Below are 23,611 nucleotides of genomic sequence, written 5' to 3' on the forward strand. Positions count from 1 at the left end.
CCAGAGTAACATGCATGAAAAAATATAGAAAGCAATGAAAGAATCCAATCATGCTTGCCCAAAAACATAAAATAAGATAAATATGCAGACAAAATGATTGATTACAAGGAGTTGTTTAGACCGCAAGTTAGGCAAGAGCTGCATAGCCCCCATTGCAACCGGAAGAGCATCATCAGAGTCACGGAGTGAAGAAAGAAAGCGCGAAGCTTCTGCTGGACCTCCGCCATTTAGAGGATCTGCAGTAAGAAGCTTCACAAGCTGTCGACCTTGTAGTTCCCTCCGCAGATCTATTGACAACCCCGCACTTTCAGCCACTTCCAAAGCAGCAGAAACAGCTCCTTTTCCAGCTAATCTAAGTGCCAAGCCTTCAGGGTCCTCTTTACAGTCAGCTTCAACCTGGCATTTCAAGAAATTGTAAAGTAAAATATCAACCTATGATAAGAAAACAATTCTGAATGGGAAAAGATTGAACTAATGCACTCATTTTTTCCTATGACACAAAATCAGAACTGCGGAAGAATTATGACCTGCTGCCAGCTTCTATATTGACCATCTGCACATAAAATGTGATCATACCTCTGCAAAGCCTGTCTCATTTGCAAAACCTAAGTACCCATAAATATGTTAGTAACATGAAAAATGGACATTCAGAAATATTAACACAGAAAGATAAAATATTATATGAAGGTTAAGAATAAGAGGAGATTAGCAAAGTAAAAGATAAACCTCACCTCATTTCTAACTGGGGCATCTTGTGGCATGTGGCAGCTGCACATGGTGAGAACATCCAATGCAGGATTTAGTTCCCATCTGTGTAAATACCTAAAACAAGAAACCATAAAATTTATGAATAAGATCTACACATACCAGCACTGAAAAGTTCATGTATATTAAAAAATACTGAAATTGCAGACAATATCTCTCTTGACTTTGCATACTTGAGTGCAAGTCTAGCAGCCAGTTGTTTATCCTTCAACCGAAGGCAGTACTGCCAGCTATTACTCCAAATACCATGACCTCCATAACCATGGACTTGTGTAGATATTGATGGGTTTTCTTCTCCATGTTCAATAAGTAACTGAAGTAAATGATCTGATGCTCCATTGCGTAAAAAACGATCCGAAAGTGCAAGAGCATCCATTAATTTTCCATCATCAATTAAACTGTTACAGGAGAACAATTAGGTCACAATAACATAGTAGCTTGCGACACCCATTGTCAATTAAATTAAAAAATATTCATTACCATAGACGCTCATAACTTTTTGAGATGAGACAGGAAAAACAAGGCAAATAAGTTATGGAACAGTAATTGGCGGCAGGGATGCATGTATCAGAGAGAGAAAGAAAAGGCTTCAACAGTCAATTTTATTGAAGTAGGTAAAAACATCAGGATAAATTCAAGCATTGGTCAGAATAGCATAAAAAACGACCCGAAAGTTCAAGAGCATCCATTAATTTTCCTTCATCAAGTAAACTGTTACAGGAGAACAATTAGGTCACAATAGCATAGTAGCTTGCAACATCCATTGTCAATTAATTTAAAAAATATTCATTACCATTGATGGTCATAACTTTCTGAGATGAGACAGGAAAAAACAAGGCAAATAAATTATGGAGCAGTAATTGGCGGCAGGGATGCATGTATCAGAGAGAGAGAAAGAAGAGGCTTCAACAGTCAATTTTATTGAAGCAGGTAAGAACATTGCGATAAATTCAAGCATTGGTCATTCTCGTGCATAGGATTGGCTAATTCGGGAAAAAAAAAGTCTTATTGATGAGACACATTCAAAACGACTAGATTGGCGTGATGTAATTTTTCTTTTGGGGGGTGGGGGGTGGGGAGAGCGGGAAGTGGTGGTGGTGAGGGCAAATGCAAATATAGCCACACACAAAAAAAATGAAGAAAATTAGTACAAAGGAGGTTAACATCGGCCAACATTTTGCCACAAAATTAACCTTGTCATTGATGAATAGAGGCCTAGAACCATTTCTGTTCTAAAATGAGGGGGGGGGGGGGGGGGGGGGGAAGAAATGAAAATATCAGGATTCTTTTTTTTTTTTTTTTTGCTTTATTTTTTCCATTGCAAGGAGGACCACCAAAACTTATATCTCTAACATGTCCATTAATTTTGCAAATAAAAATCTATATTCATACAGAAATCTTGTTCATTTTCAACATTTTTAACCAGCATGCCACAATATACCAAAAATCAAGGTATCAGTTAAAATCAAGACTTTCAGCATGTCCCCAATCTGTGTTTAGCTCTATCCCTTTCTATCGATCTCAGATCATATTCATGACTCATGATACTGTTCACCTGCTAAATTGATGTAGAAATCTGGGTTATTCATGGCTTTTGCACAATGCAGTGAGCACGATCAAGATGCAACAATGTGGCAAACATGAAGTTAAGCAAAATGTGAATAATTAAAAAAAAAAAAAAAAGGAAAACTTAAAGAACTAGCATCAACAATTAATAATTAAATGCATCTTTATTGGTTGTTTGGATAGCAGAGTGGGGAAAGGAGTAAATGCACAATACCGTTCCACAGCTTTCTCATAAGGTTCCTCATTCTCCCAATCAAAAGAAAGGAAAACTGTTGAATCGTGTTCTGCAACTTCAGGTTTTGAGTAACAGTGCCAAGGTTCAAGGCCCACACCACCTTGACTGCTATGGTCTGGCAAAACTGTTGGAATGTTACTCCCAACAACAATGTCATCAACCTCTGATTCAGTATCACTGCCATATTCACGGAGTCGTTTACTAGCAGCTCTCGCTTTACAGTTAACCTTGCCAACATCAGTTGCATGCTTAGCTGTTATGACAAACTCAGAAACTCGATGAAGGTTAGTTTGCATTTGAATCCAACGATTCAAAGTTGGGAACCTGTTGCCAACATGAAGAAGTGAATATAGAAATCTGTAAAATAAACTAGGAAGAGAAACAGCTCACTTATTTAAGAGACACAATTACCTCTCTGATTGATCAAGAGCAAACTCGTAGAACAACCTGTCGGCATCAGGTGACTGCGGCGATCCATTGTTCAAGGAAGTAGAGATGGAGGAGTCATTGCCATCATACAACATACTACTGCCAAAAACACATGCTAAGACGGCCCTTACTGGAGATAACTTAACCAAATGCTTTACTATATCCAATTGGAGAGGGTACAGAGGCATTCCTGGTGTTGCTGACGTATGGCTGTAATAATTAGAATTAGTTTCCTTTGAAGAAGGAGAAAACACTTTATTTTCGGGGCTACTCCGAGGACAGGTAGGAATCACAGGCATGCATGCCCATCCATGACCAGATCTTGGAGGATAAACAGGAGGTACACATGCAGAGATAACTTCATGGACAAAGTCAGCACACATAATTTCTGCAATCTTTCCAGCTGCATCAGTGCTTCCTCGGTCAAAGACCAGACGAGTTAATAGCTGTAAAGTTAGATAGCAGAACATGAGCATTTTTGTAATACAATGCATGCATACCGAAAAAAAAATACACGTGTGCACACATTCACAAGATACGTTGCAGGGCTTCTCTTTGGGGTTTTCCAGCAGGGTGTTTTAATAGATTATGCTTTTCAGATTTCCAGTGGGATTGGCAGGCTTAAATAACTTGACTTTACATTTTACTTTTTTTGGCTTTCATTTCACCTTAGGATGATATCTTATCCTTCTCTATGCACATTCTTCTCTCTTCTAATAACATTAATTCTTATTTTACCTATGGTCAAACCAGTGACCTCCAATAAAGCCACCAGTTGGTCATACTGATGTGTCAACCAAAGTACTAGTGACATCAGCATGGAATTTTTATACATGCATGTATATATAATACATACATATATATATATATATGTGTGTGTGTGTGTGTGTGTGTGTGTGTGTGTGCGTGTGTGAGTATATATATATATTATTACAATGATAAAATATTTCACAATGACAAATTTAACACCCATATGAATAATATACAGAGATGTTGATCATAATCAGCTATGAACTAATTGCAGTAACTAATTGCTTGCAAAACCATGATAAAGTTTTTACTTTGCGTATTTTCTAAAATATTATTGAATATACTACAATGATAATTTTATGCCGACATGAGATAATATTACAAAGATTATTATAATCACTTATGAGGCAACTGCAGTAAATAAATGCTAGCAACAATCAAGATTGCTAAGGCTTGATATACATTGTTGGCCTACAACCTAACAACTTAAGCTTTTAGGTGAAGGGGTAATTTAACATTGTATAAGAGCCATGGTTGCCAAGAGGTCTTGGGTTCTAGTCTTGTTGCCCACATTTTAAATTATCATATTCTCAATGTGGGTGTCACTCATTGTTTGTTTCTCCCTCCATGTGCAATCGGACTGCACATGCGAGGTGTTTTAAGGCTTTACATACATTGTTGGCGCACAACCTAACAGCTTAATCTTTTAGTGAAGTGGTAATTTGACAAAGATAAATTTGTACCATTTTCTACTTTATAAAAATATTCTTGAGATTTTATTATTATTATTGTTGTGGCACTAGTAGTAGGAGTGAAACAAACATTTAAATGTAGAGAGAGAAGAGTTTAATCCAATAAATTTTTTTCACTATTTAGGAGTCTTAACGGAATGGAGGTTGATAAGCCTACTACATTGATCACTGTTTTGGATTTCTTTTGTTCCCCCGATAGAAGTGATTTGAGGGGGGATTCATCAAGTTATTTGTCTTCAAGGTCATTCCTCCTTCATTTAGAGAGACTTTCAACCTCTTGTTCTTTTCCTCTAATAATGACATTTGAAAGTAGAGTGGCTTGAAGATTAGAGAAATTGGTGAGGGATTTCTTATGGTCGGGAGTAGGTGAGCGTGTTAAAGATCATCATGTTAGTTGCGCGACAAGTAAGAAATGGTTGATTGGGTAAGGACGGCAAACTAGAATCTGAAAGATTAGGCAGAGGAAGAGACTCGTTGAGATCAAAAGCACTCGGGGACTGAATGTAGTAAGGTGTAGACTCAAAGAAGGTAACATATGGAGAAACAAAGAAGGGATGCAACATAGGACTATAACAACGATATCCCTTTTGAGTATATGAGTAGCCCAGAAAGACACATTTTACAGCATGGACCAACTTATTCAGCCCACAAGCTAGATGATGAACAAAGGACACACGCCTGACTATATGAGGAGGTAGAGAGAATAGAGGTGAGCAGTAAGTACAACATCACTCCAAAAACACTTTAGGTACATGCATTTGAAGAAGGTGCAAGTGATTTCAAGGATATGTTAATTTTTATTCTCTGCAACCCCATTTTGTGGAGGAGTGTGGGCACATGATGATTGAGGAACACCAAACTGGATCATATATGCAGTGAATTGAGTACTGAAATACTCTTTAGCATTATCACTTTGAAGTATTCGAACTGGAAAACCAAACCGAGTCTTTATTTCAAAACAAAAGGCACAAAGTATATGAAATAACTCCAGAACGATCTCTTATTAAGTATAGCCAAGTCATCCTCGAATAATCGTCCACAAAGGTTACAAAGTACTAGAAACTCAACTTAAATACAAGTCTACTACGACCTCAAACATTAGAATGGACTAACATGAAAGGGCTTGCAGCCCATTTATTGACTCAAGAAGCAAAAGAGACACAATGATGCTTTCCCAATTAACAAGACTCACAATCAAGACTAGGTACAGAACTTAAATCAAGAACAAGGTGTTTCAACTTTTCCAATGAAGGATGACCAAGGTTACAATGAATTTGGAGAGGTGTGGCAGCTGCAACGCAAGCGGTAGAAGGAGATAGCAGCTCAAAGTGATAAAGTCCACCAACTTCACGCCCTCCGCCAATCGTCATTCCTTGTCTTCAAATCCTGAATAACCACTGAATCAAGGAAGAATGCTATTGAGCAATTCATGGATTTGGTAATCTTGCAAACAAACATAAGATTGAAAGGAAACTTGGGAATATACAAAACCAAAGGGAGAGAAATAGAAAAAGTGGGATTTACAGTCCGAATTCCCTTAACAGTAATGGTGGACCCATTAGCAAGAGTAACACAAGGCAGAATTTCAGGATACTAAAGACTAGAAAAGAAATTAGGTATACCTGTGATATGATTAGTGGCAGTGGAGTTTATAACCTAAGGACTCGGACAAGAAGTATTCAATGACAAGCATGTTGTGGGATTACCTGTTTAGGCAAGAGATGCAATGGGAAGAGAAGCTTGTTGTGACGCTTGATATTTCTAGAACTTGGAATACTCTTCCTTTGACATAGATATAGTACGTTGCCCCCACTTGGCCCCAAAGGTGCGGAATTGGTGGTGGCAACATTGGCAACACGTGAAGATCTACCATGGAGATCCCAACACTGCTCTATAGTATGATTACCTCATCCACAATGAGCACACTTGTGAGGAGTGCCTCTACCTCGTCCATCTCTACCACCACGACTTGTGGCAAAGGCTTTCCTCTCATAGTCAAATGCATGAGTAGGAGAATGTGTGCTAAAGGAAGCAAGAAGGACAGAAGAATAAACATCGGCAAATGATGGCAACTCCACACTCTAAGTATATCGGACTGGACTACCTCAAACCTAGGTTTCAAGCCTGCTAGAACTCAAAGAACTGTCACTTGCTCACTCTGCTTCTGTATCTCACGGAAGTTGGCGATTATAGGTTGCACAATGTTAAGCTCCTCATGAATATGTTTCATCTCTCCAAAATAATCTATAATTCTCCTATTTCCCTGTTGTAACTGAAAGTAATCCTAGGATAAGTTGTACATACATGTAATGTTACTAGAGAATAGAAGATTGGAATAATCCCAAATCCCCTAGCATGTATCTATATGCATGCACATCCATGCAATCTGGGGCTCCAATGAATTCCACAAGAGGGAAACAATCAAGGCATCTTCCTGAATCCACACTTCTTTTCTCTCCTCATAAAAAAAATCAAATTGGAGCAAGTGGTCATATTTTCCTAACCCTGCTAAATAGACCCCAAACAGCCTTAAACCACTGAACATAATTTTTTCCATCCAACTTTTCAATTGTTATCTGTGGTAGAGACGAAGGAAACATTTTTTCGAGATTCAGTGGCCCGCGTGAACATGTTTGTCTACTGTTGTGTTTTTTTTTCTTTGTTTCAAAAGTTCATCCAATCAATTTGATTTTTAAATTAGAATTGCCTACGTGTCACACAGTAGGAGTGTGATTGAAGTATGGTGGAGGAATTGTTTTCAATTATCTCCATCACGAGTTGATACTATTCTTTACAACATGCTGTGCAAAGTCAAATGCAGTGTCATTTGTGGTTTGGAGCGTTGGTCAACAGTTCTTCTATTCAGGTTTCGGAAGTGGGGTTGCGAGAGTTAGTTTGCAATTTCCAAATTCAATTTTTCAAGATGGGATTCATATCCATCCAGTGATTGACACTATTCAGATTTTTCTGTTATAGTGGGTTCGAGTGATGCCCTCACAGGCATGGCACAGTGGAAGCCCCAGGCATGCATGCAGCCTGTGAAAAAGAAGATTGGAACAAGGGGTCTTGGCCTCCTTGAGCTCAACTGATCTGGCGTTCCTTTGTGTTCTGGGTATGCCCAGTTTTGATTGAACTTGTCTATAGGTTTTTCCTAGTTTTGTTGCCACTTGTCTGCAAGCCTTGTGCCCTGGGTATGCCCAGGTTTGATTGTACTTGTTTCTAGGTTTTTCCTAGTTTTGATGCTGCTTGTTCTAGATTGGGAGCTTTGGCCTCCCTTCTCGGTGTATGTTTCAGATTCTTTTGTACATATCCCTTTGATCAATATAATTTACCCTTTTACTGATCAAAAAAGAAGAACAATCAAAACTAATCAAAACAACCACAAATGAGTTGAAGCACCAAAACAACCATGGATGAGATGAACTACCTACAAACTGATATAACACTGCCACAACCTCACAAAAATCAACTTATGAACACTGCCACTGCTCCAAGAAACTCACAAAAAGCCTTTATAAACACCGAACAACAACTCACGGATTACCACAAGTGCATGGTCGAAAAAGGTGGGATCTTTGAGCAAAAAACATGTCCAACAGTTTGATAATATGGTCTAGGGAAGCAATCAAAACATAATGGAGGAAAAAACAGAAAAAAAGGTAGCTGGAATCTCTCTCATGCACCTGTGCATGGGTTCAAACTGTAGGCTGTTGGTCAGTGCATGGGGAGGTTTCCAGCAATGGAATTTTGTAGGGTTATGCTTCAGAGGATTCAGTTTTTGCCTATATGGTTAGTTGGTTTTGGGGAACAATGAAGGGTTGTGGTGGTTCTGAGAAGGGAAAGTTGGATCACACTTTGGTACCATGTTGAGATTTTGATTAAATGAATGCTAGGTCTCTCTATTTATAATACAAATCAAATACATTCCAATGACCATAATATCCTTACTAACACTAACTAATTAACATACTAACACACTTAATAATAATACTAAAAGACTAAAATAACCATTTACAAGTACTTTTGGGGGGATTTCGTTGTCTGACCTCCAAAGGATTGGAGAAGAGCACCTTAGTAATTGCTTTTAGTAGATTGCTGGAGGATGTATTGTTCTCTACAGTTTCTATTTTTGTCTCATGTTCTTCAACTATTTCTGATCTAAAAAAAAGCTTAAAGTGCATGCAAGTGCATATATATGACCTACTACTCATGTATATGTAATATTAACTTGGAAAATAACTAATGGTCTTGATTGGTGTAGTGGGAACTCACTTCCCTCTCTCCCTTAAGGTCCCAGGTTCAAGCATAAGCAGCAACAATAGCATGTTCGTTTTGGGCGCAGGTTGACCAACAATTGACCCTAGTTCACATTGGCTTGGGATGGTTCAGACCAGGCAAGCAAGGTCAAATCCAGCTCGTCACAATTCAAGCTCTTGGGTGCTAGCTGGACCAGCCTGGTGACCTGATCTAGTTGAACCAGGTAAGGCCAGTTGATCCAGATCTGGGTTTTAAAATCCTTTTTTTTAATAAAAAAAAATATGCACATAGATACATACATGCATATATAAATAGAAATCGCAATATTATTATTATTAGCATTTACTGATCAAAAAATTATTATTATTATTATTATTATTCAATGAAATTGCAAAGTAGCAAAAATTTCAGACAAATTCTACCTGTCAGTTAACTATTTGCAACTATTGTCCTTGTTAATTTAAGCACATCATGTAACGATTTATCTCCGGTTTTACACAATGAGAAAATTGAGTGTGTCCATCCTACCGCTATCCATGCAACATGTGGCACAACCATAAAAAAGGGCCAAGCTACCTAAGCCATGCTTTATCAATAACTTGAACCATGATTTCAACAGTATCCTCTTCCTTGTAACAAATTTGTAGAATTATTAGATATCTGTCAGCCTTTATTAGAGGCTGTTCTTTAGGAGATTGACAGCTAACAAATCAGTTGATTTGTTAGCTATTTTTGGTTCCACGATCCTAGGGGATTTGGGTAGCATGTTATCCAATTTTATAGATAGTCTTTCCTATTTTACTGCTTTCCATTTTAAATAGGATATTCTATTTTCAATATGTTGTAAATATACCTAGTATTTAGATGAGAATTATAATCTATTTAAAGGGAATGTAATCTTTTTCATAAGTTAGTGGAATATTCAGTTTTCTTTTCCACATTTCAACAAGGTATCAGAGTATCTTCTAAACCCTAATCTTCCCATATGACCAAATACAGTATGGCCATTGGGAGACGCAACTCCACCTCTTCAGTCTCAGACGTCACCTCCAATCAAGAAGCCATGGTCTCAGGTAACAGCAGCAGTTCAAATAGCAGCCTCATGCCCATTACAGGACACAAACTTAATGGGAATAACTATCTCCAATGGTCCCATTCCGTGATGATGTTTATATGCGGAAAGGGAAAGGATGATTATCTCTCAGGAGTTGCAGCCAACCAAGCAAGGATGATGTGGAGCTCAAAAATGGAAATCGGAAAATAACATGGTCATGTCATGGCTCAATAATTCCATGACAAATGACATTGGAGAAAATTTTCTTCTCTATGGAACAACGAAGGAGATTTGGGAAGCTATCAAGGAAACGTATTCTAACAATGAGAATACATCTGAATTATTCGAGGTGGAAAGTGTTCTCCATGACTTACGCCAAGAAGATCTGACGGTGCCCCAATACTTCAACACCCTCAACCGCTACTGGCAACAGTTGGACTTATTCGAGGAGCACTATTGGAGCTGTCCCGAAGATGGAATCAGGTATAAACAAATTGTTGAAAAGAAAAGAGTATACAAATTTCTGAATTGGATTAAATAACAATGTTGATGAAGTAAGAGGAAGAATCCTAGGATCCAAACCACTGCTAAACATCCGAAAAGCATTTTCAGAAGTTTGCTGAGAGGAGAGTCGAAAGAAGATGATGATGGGCCCTCAAGATTAGCGTTTTCAGAAGTTCGCTAGGAGGAGAGTCGAAAGAAGATAATGATGTGCCCTCAAGATTCTACAATAAATCTGGAGAGTTCGGTCCTTGTAGTTCGAGGAAATCCATATAACAGCAGTGATAGACCAAAGAAAGAGAGGCCGTGGTGTGACCATTGTCGACATCCTGGTCACACTAAGGACACCTACTGGAAAATCCACGGTAAACCCACAAAAATTTGATCCTTCCCACTTTTCCAACGACAGAGAAGGACGGGGAAATTTCATCTCAGTAGATCAAAAACCAACACCACCCGAGCCGAGTCTCTTCAGCAAGGAGCAACTAGAATTATTGCAGAAAATGTTCAGCCAATCTTCAGCAGCCCCTACTACTGTGGTTGGAACTGGTTCTTTGGCACACAAAGGTAATTTTTTAAGTGCTCTTAATGTTAAAAAGGAGAAGCTAGGTTCATCGATAATAGACTCAGGAGCATCAGACCATATGACCAGAGATGGAAAAAAAATTTCTACTTATAGTCCCTGTTATGAAAATTTAACAGTCAGGAGAGTAGATGGCACTCTCAAAGGTGGCTGGTACAGGTTCTGCTAAAATTTCAGAGACCCTAACACTCAACTCAGTTCTATTAGTGCCAAATTTGGATACTACCTATTAGTAAACTCACTCAGGATCTCAATTGTGTTACTAAATTTTTCCCAAATATGTGCGAATTTCAGGTCTTGGATTCAGGGAATACGATTGGCAGTGCTAATATGTGTTCGGGGCTCTATCTTCTAGTTAATGATCCTCCTCAAGGAACAACTCACAAATTCGATTGTTTAGTGTCTAGAAGTCAAAGTTATTTTTCTGTCATTCATTCAAATAATGATAGTGCAATTATGTTGTGGCACTATAGGTTAGGACACCCAAATTTCTTGTATCTCAAAGCATCCCAACCCTTTTCAATGATTCATAGTGATGTACCGAGGGTGGGGGGCATCTAGGATCAAGAAAATTACTAAAAATCTCGCTGGTTTATATCTTTTATAGATGATCATACTAGACTTACCTGGATATTCCTTATGAAAGAAAAGTCAGAAGCAAGTCAGATTTTCAAAAATTTTAACACCATGATCCAAACACAATTCCAAGAAAAAATACAGATTGTGAAAACTGATAATGCCAAAGAATATTTCAAATCCATTCGTGATGATTATCTCTTGAGTCAAGGTATAATACACCAAAGTTCCTGTGTCGACACTCAGCAAAATGAAATTTTCAAAAGAAAAAACAAACACAACTAGATGTTGCCCACTCCTTCAAGTTCTCTACACATATACCGAAACACTTTTGGGGTGAAGCCATTCTCACTGTAGCCTACCTCATAAACAGGATGCCCTCTCGCATTCTCAAATTCCAAACTCCCTGTCAAACTCTACTTCAATCCTTTCCCAATACTCAACTCATAACAACTATTCCCTTCAAAGTATTCGAGTACTCGGCTTTTGTTCATGTTCATAGTCAACACCGAGGTAAACTTGATCCTAGAGCCCTTAAGTGCATTTTTCTCCGGTACTCTCCAAACCAAAAGGGTTATAAATGCTATTCACCAACTACTAAAAGATATCATCACTCCATGGATGTCACCTTTTTTAAGCAACAACCATATCACCCCAAATTTGAAATTCAGGGGGAGATTACACAGGAATTCCAGCTTTGGGATATTGAAGAGTTATCTCACCCTTCTTTTGATTCTGGCCCTTCTCACCTATCACAAATATCAGAATCTATTCCAACTACTGACCCCATTTCTCCTTCACGTCCCTTCTAAGAATCTCCTGTGAAACATCAGCATCTGGAAACTATTCAACCGACAAAAAATGATGAGTTGATTACCTATTCACGGAGGAGAAGGAACGAAAAGGAGATAGAACAACAAGCATCCCTTGAGCAAATCCAAGAGCCTGATCCGAGCCCTAGATCAAGTGAAAATCCACCAGGTAACCCTAATCCCGAGACTTCCCATAATGAGTTAACTAATGATGATAGTGATTGTCCTATTGCTGTGAGAAAAGGTGTGAGATCATGCACAAAACACTCAATATACACTTTTGTTTCATATCATGGGCTATCTTCGAATTTTAAATATTTTTTTGCCAACCTCGACAAAATCCACGTTCCTAAAAACATACAAGAGGCTCTCGGTACACCCATAGTAGTTAAAAGCGCGCCTAGGCGCAAGGCGCAGTGAGGCGAAGAGGCTGCCGCCTCATACCAGGTGGGGCGAGGCGACCTGCAAGAGGCAACCCTAGGCGAGAAGAGGCGCAGTGAAGCGCGAGGCGCAGTGAGGCGCGCCTTGTGTATTTTTAAGCCATTTAAAGGAGAGAAATAGCCCGCCAGACTCGTATCCCTCACACGAACAGAGCCCTAGCCCCTTTCGACCCTTCGAAGCCTCGTTTGCGAGCCTTTGAACCAGCCGGAGGCCTTCGCGACTTCGTCTTCGAGCTTCGACCAGTATCGTGAGTTCATCTTTGACATTTTGAAGAAGCACGACCTGCGCGACTTCGTTTCAAACCAGCCGGAGCCCTCGTGAGTTCGTCTGCCTGCCTTCGAAGCAGTCGTGAGTTCGTCTGACTGCCTTCGAGCACGACGTGAGTTCGTCACGTCGCCTTCAACATTTCGAACCAGCTGGAGATCGTCTTTAAGCCTTCGAACCTTTGTAAGTCTTCATCTTCTTCTTCTTCTTCTTCTTCTTCTTCTACTGCTTGCATCCTGTTGCCTGCTGCTTCTCTTCTTCTTCTTCTTCTTCTTCTGCTGCTTGCGTCCTGCTGCCTGCTGCTTCTCTTCTTCTTCTTCTTCCTGCTGCATGCTTGCTGCGTGCTGCTGACTGCTGACTGCTGACTGCTGCCTGCTCTTTTTCTTCTTCTTCTTCTTCTTCTTCTTCTTCTTTATATGTAAGCTTATAAATTAAATTTTTGGTTAGTTAATGTAAGTTAATACATAATATTTATTTTTTTACAGAAATTTAGCTACTGTTTTTTAATTTATAATATTAAGTTTAATTAATGTAAGCTTATAAATTATAACTAATACATAATATTTATTTTTTTTACAGAAATTTAGCTACTGTTTTTTAATTTATAATATTTAGTTTAATTAATGTAAGTTTATAAGTTATAACTAATACATAATATTTATTCTTTTTATTGAAATTAACTACTGTTTTTTAATTTGTTTGGAAATGCATTATGTAAGTTTTAAAATTTAATTATATGATGCATTGTTTTTTCAGTTAGGATACGAGATACCAAGTCTTAAATGGATTCTAGTTCTGGATGTGAGGCCTCGGCAAAGAAAGATCCCGCATGGAAGTATGCACATTTGGAGGATTAAAAAAATAGAAATAATTTGACTTGCAATTTTTGTGGTAAAGTCACAAGGGGAGGAATATTTCGGGCAAAACAACACATTGTTGGAGGATTTCGAAATGTGAAAGAATGCTCTAAGTGCCCTACTCATGTACGTGGGGAGATTAAAGAGTATATGTTGAAGAAAGATTTGGAAAAGGAGGAAAATGAGTTATTGTCCGACTTTGATGATATAGATCATTACGGTGAAGATGAAGAAGATGAAGTTCAAGAAATTGACATTCGTGGCAAGAGAGTGCTTACTAGTGATGGAAGTAAAAGGTCATACCAATCCAACTTGAAGAAACCAAGACAGAAGGGGCCTATAGACTTGTTTTTCACTCCCGATCCAAAGAAAGCTATTCAAGCTAGGAAAGAAGGGAAGATGAAGCAAACATCAATAAATGAAGCGTGCAAGAAAGAACTAAGAAAAAAGGCAATAGGAGATTTTGCTAGGTGGATGTATGATGCTGGGATACCATTTAATGTTGTACGTTTGAGCAGCTTTGCAGTGGCACTTGAATCGATTGGACAATATGGTCCTGGAATAAAGCCACTTAGCTATCATGAAGTGAGAGTTCCTTACCTAAAGGAGGAAGTTAGTCGAATGAAAGGGTTGTTGAAGGTCCATAAGGAGGAATGGACAAAATATGGCTGCTTAATTATGTCTGATGGTTGGAGAGATTCGGTTGCTAATAAGGACATAATCAACTTTTTAGTGAACTCTCCAAGGGGATCAGTATTCATCAAGTCTATTGATGCTTCTAATATTGTCAAGAATGCAGATAGAATGTATAGATTACTTGATGAGATGGTGGAGGAAATTGGAGAATCAAATGTGATTCAAGTGGTAACTGACAATGCGTCAAACTATGTTGCTGCAGGTAAGAACTTATTTTTAGAACTACTTTCTATAGTGTATATATTGTTTCTTTTAATATTTTAATGGCTTCATTCCTTGATTTTTGAACAGGGAGATTGTTGGAAGCAAAGAGGCCACATTTATATTGGACACCGTGTGCTGCTCATTGCATTGATTTAATTTTGGAGGATATTGGGAAGATGCCTTCAATTCATGCAACTTTGAAAAGGGCAATTTTTTTGAATGGCTATATCTATAATCGTGTTGGCATTGTCAACTTGATGAGACAGTTCACTGGAGGAAAGGAGTTACTTAGACCTGCAGTTACAAGATTTGCAATTGCCTTCATCACCCTTCGTTCAATCCATCTTCAAAAGAACAATTTGAGGAAGATGTTTACTTCTGAAGATTGGAATACTACTAAATGGGCAAAGGAGGCGGCTGGCAAAAGAGGAGCTACTATTGTTTTGATGCCTACTTTTTGGAGTACCATCGTCTATGCTCTTAAGTTAACAGGTCCACTTGTTCGTGTACTCCGTTTGGTTGATGGGGAAAAGAAGCCTGCAATGGGATACATTTATGAAGCAATGGATAGGGCTAAGGAAGCCATAGCTAAGGCTTTTGGTGAGAGAGAGGATAAATTCAAGGAGGCATTTGAAATTATTGATACGAGGTGGGGATGCCAACTCCATCAACCATTGCATGCAGCTGCACACTACTTGAATCCAAAATTTTTCTATTCAAACCCCAACATTTTGCAAGATGAAGAAATTATGACGGGTTTGTACAAATGTATTGCAAGGTTACTGCCAACTATTGAAATGCAAGATAAAGTTTCACACGAGTTGGAAAAATACAAGGTCGCTAGTGGCGTCTTTGGAATTAGTTTGGCAGTGAGACAAAGGAAGACAAAAGCACCAGGTAAAGTGGCATTTGTACTGCCTCTTTATTTTTGAAATTATTTACCTAGTAGGTATTCATTTAAAATTTATTTTATAACAGTGCAATGGTGGATGGCATATGGATCAACAACTCCAAACTTGCAAAAGTTTGCTGTGAAAATTCTTAGCCTCACGTGTAGTGCTACCGGCTGCGAAAGAAATTGGAGCATATTCCAACATGTAAGTCATTAGTAGATCATGGATTAATTATTAAAGAACAAGAACTACCAATCTACTACTTTTTAGAATCATTATTAACCATATTACTTTAAACTTTTTGCAGCTTCATAGCAAAAGGAGAAATAGGTTATCCCAGCAACGCTTGAATGAGTTGGTATTTGTGAAATATAATCGAACTCTGAGGCGTCGATACGACAAACGTGACACCATTGATCCCATCCTCCTAAAGGACATTGATGATAGTAATGAGTGGTTGATTGGTAGGATGGATGGTGATTCTGATGAGGATGATGAACTTGTGTTTGAAGATGATAATTTGACTTGGGATTCTATTGCTAGAGATGCTGGACTAAATAACCCCCCGCATCACACTAGATCAAGAATAAGTACAAATATGCCATCATCGTCTAGAGGAAGAGGAAGGGCTTCATCTAGTAGTGCAACCAATGCTAGGGGTCGGACCACAATGTTGGAACTTGTAGATGAGGATGAAATCCAAGTGGATAGTGCAGAGGAGACGGAAGAGGAAAAAGATGTTGGAGAAAACAGTTCTGATGATGAAGAGGAAGATGATGATTTCTTTGCCGACTTAGTTGATGATGAGTGATGAGTGATGATTGAGGAGGACTTTTAGATTTTATATTTTGAAATTTTTTATTGTACTCTTTTCTTTTGATGTTGAACTATGTTGAATTGTTGATGCTTTTGGGCTTTGTCTTGGCAATTTTATTAAATTTCTAATTTTGTTATTGAATGTTTTGGCATCTTAAATTCTAATATCACTAGATATTCATATGTTCATATATAAATTACCCCAAATAGATATTTTACACAATTTTAATAATTGTGCGCCTCACCTTCATGAGGTGCGCTCCTTTGCCTCACGCCTCGACTTCAAAGACCCTTTGCACCTCGGCTCGCCTCGCGCCTCTGACTACTATGGGTACACCAGAATGGAAGTCTGTTGTCTGGGAAGAAATCAGTGCACTAGAAAAGAATGGAACATGGGAGATCACAAAATTACCAATTGGAAAACGTCCAGTAGGTTGCAAATGGATATTCATTGTGAAATAAAATGAAGATGGAAGCGTTAACCGATTCAAAGCTCGGTTGGTGGCAAAGGGATTCACTCAATCATATTGAATCGACTACGAAGAGACATTTGCCCCTGTAGCCAAGTTAAATACAGTGCGGGTCCTCTTATCTTTGGCAGCAAATTTAGAGTGGCCTTTCCACCAACTAGATGTCAAGAATACCTTCCTCATGGAGACCTAGTTAAAAAAGTCTACATGGAAATTCCTCCTGGATTTGACACACAAGCTACACACAACAAAGTCTGCAAACTCTGAAGATCTTTATATGGGCTCAAGAAATCCCCAAGAGCCTCGTTCAAGAGATTCACAAAGGTAGTCAGGAGGTATGACTATTCTCAATGTCAATCAGATCATACACTATTTGTCAAATACTCTCCTGAAGGAAAATTTTCTATCCTCATTGTATATGTGGACGACGTCATTCTAACGGGAGATGATAAGGAGGAAATGAGTAGTCTCAAAAGTCTTCTAGCTAAAGAATTCAAAATCAAGGACCTTGGGAATCTCAAATACTTCCTAGGCATTGAAGTGGCACGGTCAAGGAAGGGAATCTTTGTCTCCCAAAGGAAATATGTTCTAGATCTTTTGAAAGAGACTAGGATGCTCAGATGCAAGCCAGCATATACTCCTATAGATTCAACAACCAAACTAGGAGCCAAGGAAGATAGTGGATAAAGGCAGATAGCAAAGACTAGTTGGAAAACGTACATATTTGTCTCACACCCGACCTGATATTGTCTTCTCTGTCAGTATGGTGAGTGAATTCATGAACAATCCCAATGAAGAACATATGGAGGTAGTTTATAGAATCCTACGAGATCGGAAGCTAACACCAAATAAAGGATTATTTTTTGAGAAGAATCAAAGAAAAGATATTGAAGTATTCAGTGATGCAGATTGGGCAGGATCTGTCGACACCCCAATTTTAACTAAGCCTCCCCAAGAAAACCAGGCACAATAAAAGTTGACTTCATGCCCCGAAAATTGGAGGACCCTTTTGAGAAACCAGACAGAGTCTTGGCATGTTTTCAATGCTTCCCGGTATTTTAAATTGATTCATGGTATTTTTAATTGAGTACTGGCGTCTTAAATTGAGTCCCGATGTTTTAAATCGAGTCCTAGTATTCTTAAATTGAATCTTGGTGTCTTAAATTGAGCTCCGATGTTTTAAACCAAGTACCAGTGTTTTAAATTGAGTCCCGATGTCTTAAATTGAGTCCCGGTGTTTTAAATCGAGTCCCGGAATTTTACTTGAGTCCCGATATTTTTTAATTGAGTCCCATTTTTTTTTTAAAGTAGTCAAGTTCGGGTCCTCCGTCCTCCGGGGATCGAGTTTTCAAATCCGGGTCTTGCCTTTTGGGAAGACAAAATTGGGCAACAAAAGAAAAATATTTTAAAAAATTCAGAAATAAAAAAGAAGGGGAAAGGCATGCGCACAATTATTCTCTCCCAAAACCCCAGCTAACAAAATTGTGCACGTATAGGAAAAAGATGCTTCCATTAGAGATGCTTTTGGGCGCCAATTGAATTGCAGACTCCCTATAAAAAGCCTGCACTCGCACACACAAAGAGGAAAAAAAAAAGGGGGCGGGGGGGCTACTGTTGTTCACTTGCCACCTCACAGCTCTTGCTCTCTCGTTTTCTTACTCTCTAGCCACAGCCACTGTTCACGGCCACAGAGACCATCACGGCCTCTCCATCTGTCATCTCCATTATTCTCCATTGATCTAACCTGCAACCACCTACGGCCATTCCCTCTCGGTTCCCCCATGTCTCAAACCACCCACTCTCACGATCTCTACATCGCCACAGCCTCACCGTGACCCTCTACAAGATCCGACCACCCTCCTATAGATCTAGCTCGTCGTCACCACCTTCCGAGAGCCACCATCACCATACACATAAAGGATTCGACCATCCACTGTTCACCTCCACCTCCCTCACTTTCTCAATCTCTCATCTCTCTCGCTATCTACAATTTTCACACCAACTCTCACTTCTTTCGCTCGCCCTGTCTCTCTTTGTGATTTTGTATTTCAGGATTGTTTGTTATTTGTTTCTGATACAATTGTACAGAGCAAAGGTAGGGGGCGGCCATGGATGACTCTAAAGCATCTGCTTCAGCATCACAAGAATAGTTAGAGACCCAACTGCAGGCAGATGCCCCAGCGGCAGTGGAAGAACAGCGGGAAAAGCCCCCGTGGAACGAAGAAGCTGCCAGTGGAAGTGGCAGCGGCGCCAACGACAACGACAAGAACTTGTTCTTGAAGGCGCAAAAACTGACGGATAAGATCACGTCGTCCCGAGAACACTCGATCCATCAACAACTGCAAAGTTCTCGCTATCTCCAGCATGTCCACTTCGCCAGAATCCGCCATCAAGATCCTCGATACTAGGCTGAAAACTCCCTGCAAGCACAAATCCACTCACACATACAGCTGAGCGGACTCCCTTTCCTCACTCGGATCTCGCCGTCTCAATCTCTCTCCATCTTTCATCGTCACCATCGCCCTGCACCATCTCCAATCACCCAGATTCCGGCCACCTCCTCACGGTTCCTTCCTCCACTGTTCACGGCTTTCCGACATCCCTTTCAGTTCCCAGTCGTCGGCGGCGTTCTTTCTCAGTTCTCTTTCCGGTGTTCGCTGTTCGTGTTGGCTCTCCAGCCATCTTCTCCGGCAGTGTCTCGGTTGCAGGTCGTCTCTCGGCTTCTCTCTTCTCAGTCTCTGGCGATTTCCAATGACTCTTGTTTCTCTGTTGTCGTCGGCCAGCTCTCCGGCCATTACAGCTTGCTCTCATCCTCCACCAGCCACCGGCCGACCCACAGCAGCAAAGAGGACACAACGGAAGCCACCTTTTCACCTCCTGGCCATCTGAACGCAGCCCCCCTGCTGTGAGTTTCCTGCACACACAGCACACACATACACTTCCTGGTTTTATTTATTATTATTTCTTTTCTTTCTTTTTTTCTTCATTGGTTGCCTACAACATTGATTTTAAAAATTTTAATATTCATGTTTAAACTGTTTCTAATTCACACACAGCTTGCAACACAAAACACATACTCACACATGCCTAAACACACACTGTTTCACGCACCCAAACACCTACTGCCACACACACTGTTTCACGCCAACACCCCACTGTTACACGCACCGCCACATACACATTAACACACTACTTACACAACAAGCACCCAGACACCTACTGCCACATACACCTGCACACACACTGATACACACACCACTAACACACACTAATCTACACCACTAACACACACACTTGCACACACACTGACACACTCACCTACACACACACACTATTACACACAACAAAACACGCCACTAACCCACACCTGCACACACTCTGATACACACACCACTGCCACACTAATTTAAAATCACCCACACACCACTAACACACTAATTTAAAATCACCTACACACACCACTAATTTACACCCACTAACATGCACATGCCCACTTCATGCACACACAAACCACCCATGCAATACACACACTCATATACTCATGCACATACATGCATGCAATACACACACTCATATACTCCTGCACGTTCATGCATGCACACTAACACCCATGCACACGTAAACATGTTTGCATGCAACACATTCATACACTCAAACATGTACTCACATACACACACACTCACATATCCATGCATTCATGTACGTATACCATATTCATACGCACACGTTCACGTACTCATGCATGAACATGCATGCAACACCTACATTCATACACTCATGCACATGCAAGTCCACACTCATTCATACAAACTCACACACTCGTGCACATGCATGCCACATATTCATACCTTCATGCATGTACGTACATTCACACACATTCATATGCATACATGCATGCACTTCCATATACCATCACCTACTCATGCGCGTGCACAACTCATGCAAATGCACGCACACCCTCAATGCACGTGCACATTCATGCATGCACACACTGAAACACATGCTAACACATGCACCCCGTGGGCACCACACATTGATATGGTCTCGACCAAGACTTTAAACCAGTTTTCTCCCGGGCCAGTCAATGTTTGACCGGTTCATCCCCCCCCCCCCTTCTCGGGGACCGGTTGGCGCCGGTCTTCTTCGTTTTATTTATGTAGTATCATTTCAATGTTTGAAAAGTTCACAAAAATCCACAAAAAAGTCAAAAAAATCACAAATTTTTAGAAAACTCCAAAAAATATTTTTCGACTTTGACTTCCATGATTTTTGTCTTAATTTTATTTGTGTTATTTTAAAGTTTGGGAAAAATATTGAAAAAATAAAAAAAAATCACAAAAATGTTTTCACACTTAGAAAAATCACAAAGATATTCTTTAGGCCCAGCAAATAATTTCCATCCCGAACAAATTCCAAAAAAAAAACCTCCCGGAATAGTATTTTCCTACTTAGAAAAACCCTATGAGGGAAGAGTATTTTGTACCTTACTTTCTCGATTTCCCATCCCGATGATTGCAACAAAGGGCATGAACTCTTCAGAGTATTGGATTGCCCCGGTTCTAAGGGAATACCTATATAGTATCTGTTTTGTGCATTTTCTTTGATTTTTGGAAACGAGTAATTTTTTAAGGCTTATCAAATTTATTTTGGGATAATTTTTGATTAATTTGGTACCGTTCATAAGAACGGGCACATAGGGGGTGCTAATACCTTCCCCTCGCGTAACCGTACTCCTGAACTTGACTCTGGTAACGCAGACCGATTCTACCCCTAACGGGGTAGCAATCAAGTGTTCTAACCGCACTCCAAAAGGTTAGTAGCGACTCCATCACACATTGTTTTTTCATGAAAAATACTTTTTCAAAATTCACATCCATTTTTCCCAATTCGCAGCTGCACCCGTCCCGAATGTTTTGGCGGGTCCGGGACGTCGCGACAAGATCAATACATGATAAAAGGTCAACTTCTGGGTACTACACATATGTGAGGGGAAACCTAGTTACATGGCGAAGTAAGAAGCAATCAGTTGTGTCAAGAAACAGTGCAGAAGCTGAATTCAGGGCAATGGCAGACAGCATCTTTGAAGGAACATGGCTAAGAAGGCTTCTAAAGGAATTAAAGATTTCAGGTGAAGAACCCATGAAGATGTTCTGTGACAATCAATCAGCCATCAGCATTGCAAAGAACCCAGTGCATCATGATAGAACAAAACACGTGGAGATTGATCGATATTTCATAATAGAGAAAAAATAGAGGAAGGAATAATCAAGATGTTGTATGTGCCTACATGTCTCCAAACAGCCGATATCCTTACCAAGGCTCTGCCAAGAAATAATTTTGATGATCTGAGTTCCAAGCTGGGCCTAATCAATATTAGAGCCCAACTTGAGGGAGAGTGTAGAATTATTAGATATCTATCAGCATTTATTAGAGGCTGATCTTTAGGAGATTTACAGCAACTGATTTGTTAGCTATTTTTGGTTCCACGATCCTAGGAGACTTGGGTAGCATGTTACTCGATTCTTTAGATAGTCTTTCCTATTTTACTGCTTTCCATTTTAAATAGGATATTCTATTTTCAGTAGGTTGTAAATATTTCTAGTAATTAGATGAGAATTATCATCTATTTAAAGGGAATGTAATCTTTTTCATAAGTTAGTGATATATTCAGTTTTATTTTCCACATTTCAACAAAATCAATAGTAAGGATGATCAGCATTATTCCTTTCAATAAGAGTTGATACACTTTCAAACAACAGAAATTTATTAAAAAGGAAAAAAAAAAATCACAGCAGAAAGAACTCATGTTATAAAAAGCGCATGATGTAAGCAGCCTTACCTCCACATTTGGAGAGGCGGTTTCACTGACTTGAACTCTGGGTCTATAACCCTTACCTCAAACAAGTTTCAAAATACAAGCAAAATGGAGAACTGCCATCTCCTATATATTTTCATCAAGAATCATTTAAGCATCTTAGTGTTAGAAAGCATAAATGTTTTATTTAATGCTCCCACCAATTTTGACGCATAACAGCACATTTTTTTTGCTTCATGAGACAAGTCTTCACTTCAAATCATTCACTTCATTACCCTTTATAACTTCTTTTGCATCTAAATAACAACCACATTATATTTTAAAGCATCACAATACTTAAAAATTTTTAACTTGCTTACTTAGAATATTATAATTTCAGCAAACAAAGATCATGACCATACACTTCAGCTTAAATAAAGAGCAAGTAAAAAAACTTACATCATTCGGCTGCTCATACACAAGTGAGAAAAAATTGAAATCATGAGTTGTGTCAGTCCCATCAACTATGTCACCAATTGCAGCAATATGTAGTATGAATTGTGAGAGGTATGTTGTGAGCTTGGAAGTTAAGGGACCAAATAATCTCTTTCCAGTGTCCTTCATATCAAAACCAATGGGCGGCGCATTATTTTCCCCAGCTGTTAAAGAGATTGTCTGTTTGGTACCTTTTAGCCCAAGCCCAACAACCACATCATTGTCAAAGTTTAAAAGAAGCTTCCTATCAGTAGATGAACCTTCCCCTTTGACTGGATTAGCATCTTTTTCGTCATCAGCAACAGCTCTTGCAAGATTATGAAGCTTACCTAAAACCCAATTAATCGCAAGAACATAACTTTTCACCCAAAAAATAAATTGCTCAATGAATATATTGATGA

At 39.3% G+C, this 23,611-nt stretch overlaps 1 protein-coding gene across 2 annotated transcripts in view; it reads right to left on the bottom strand.

The window, feature by feature from the left end:
• LOC131151883 (uncharacterized) overlaps positions 1-23,611 on the bottom strand; it is a 150,314-nt gene that overhangs the window by 48,745 nt on the left and 77,958 nt on the right. For both annotated transcript variants that reach the window (XR_009135793.1, XM_058103345.1), the window contains exons 14-20: positions 23,175-23,539; positions 2,978-3,441; positions 2,546-2,890; positions 939-1,163; positions 732-822; positions 528-605; positions 106-396 (exon numbers count right to left, since the gene is read on the bottom strand). Coding sequence is in view for 1 of the 2 variants with exons in the window: in XM_058103345.1 (XP_057959328.1) it covers positions 106-396; positions 528-605; positions 732-822; positions 939-1,163; positions 2,546-2,890; positions 2,978-3,441; positions 23,175-23,539 (1,859 nt within the window). In the remaining variant the exon portion in view is untranslated. The remainder of the gene's footprint in view (positions 1-105; positions 397-527; positions 606-731; positions 823-938; positions 1,164-2,545; positions 2,891-2,977; positions 3,442-23,174; positions 23,540-23,611) is intronic.

The sequence above is a fragment of the Malania oleifera genome, chromosome 3, assembly GCF_029873635.1.
Source record: "Malania oleifera isolate guangnan ecotype guangnan chromosome 3, ASM2987363v1, whole genome shotgun sequence".
Classification (NCBI taxonomy): Eukaryota; Viridiplantae; Streptophyta; class Magnoliopsida; order Santalales; family Ximeniaceae; genus Malania; species Malania oleifera.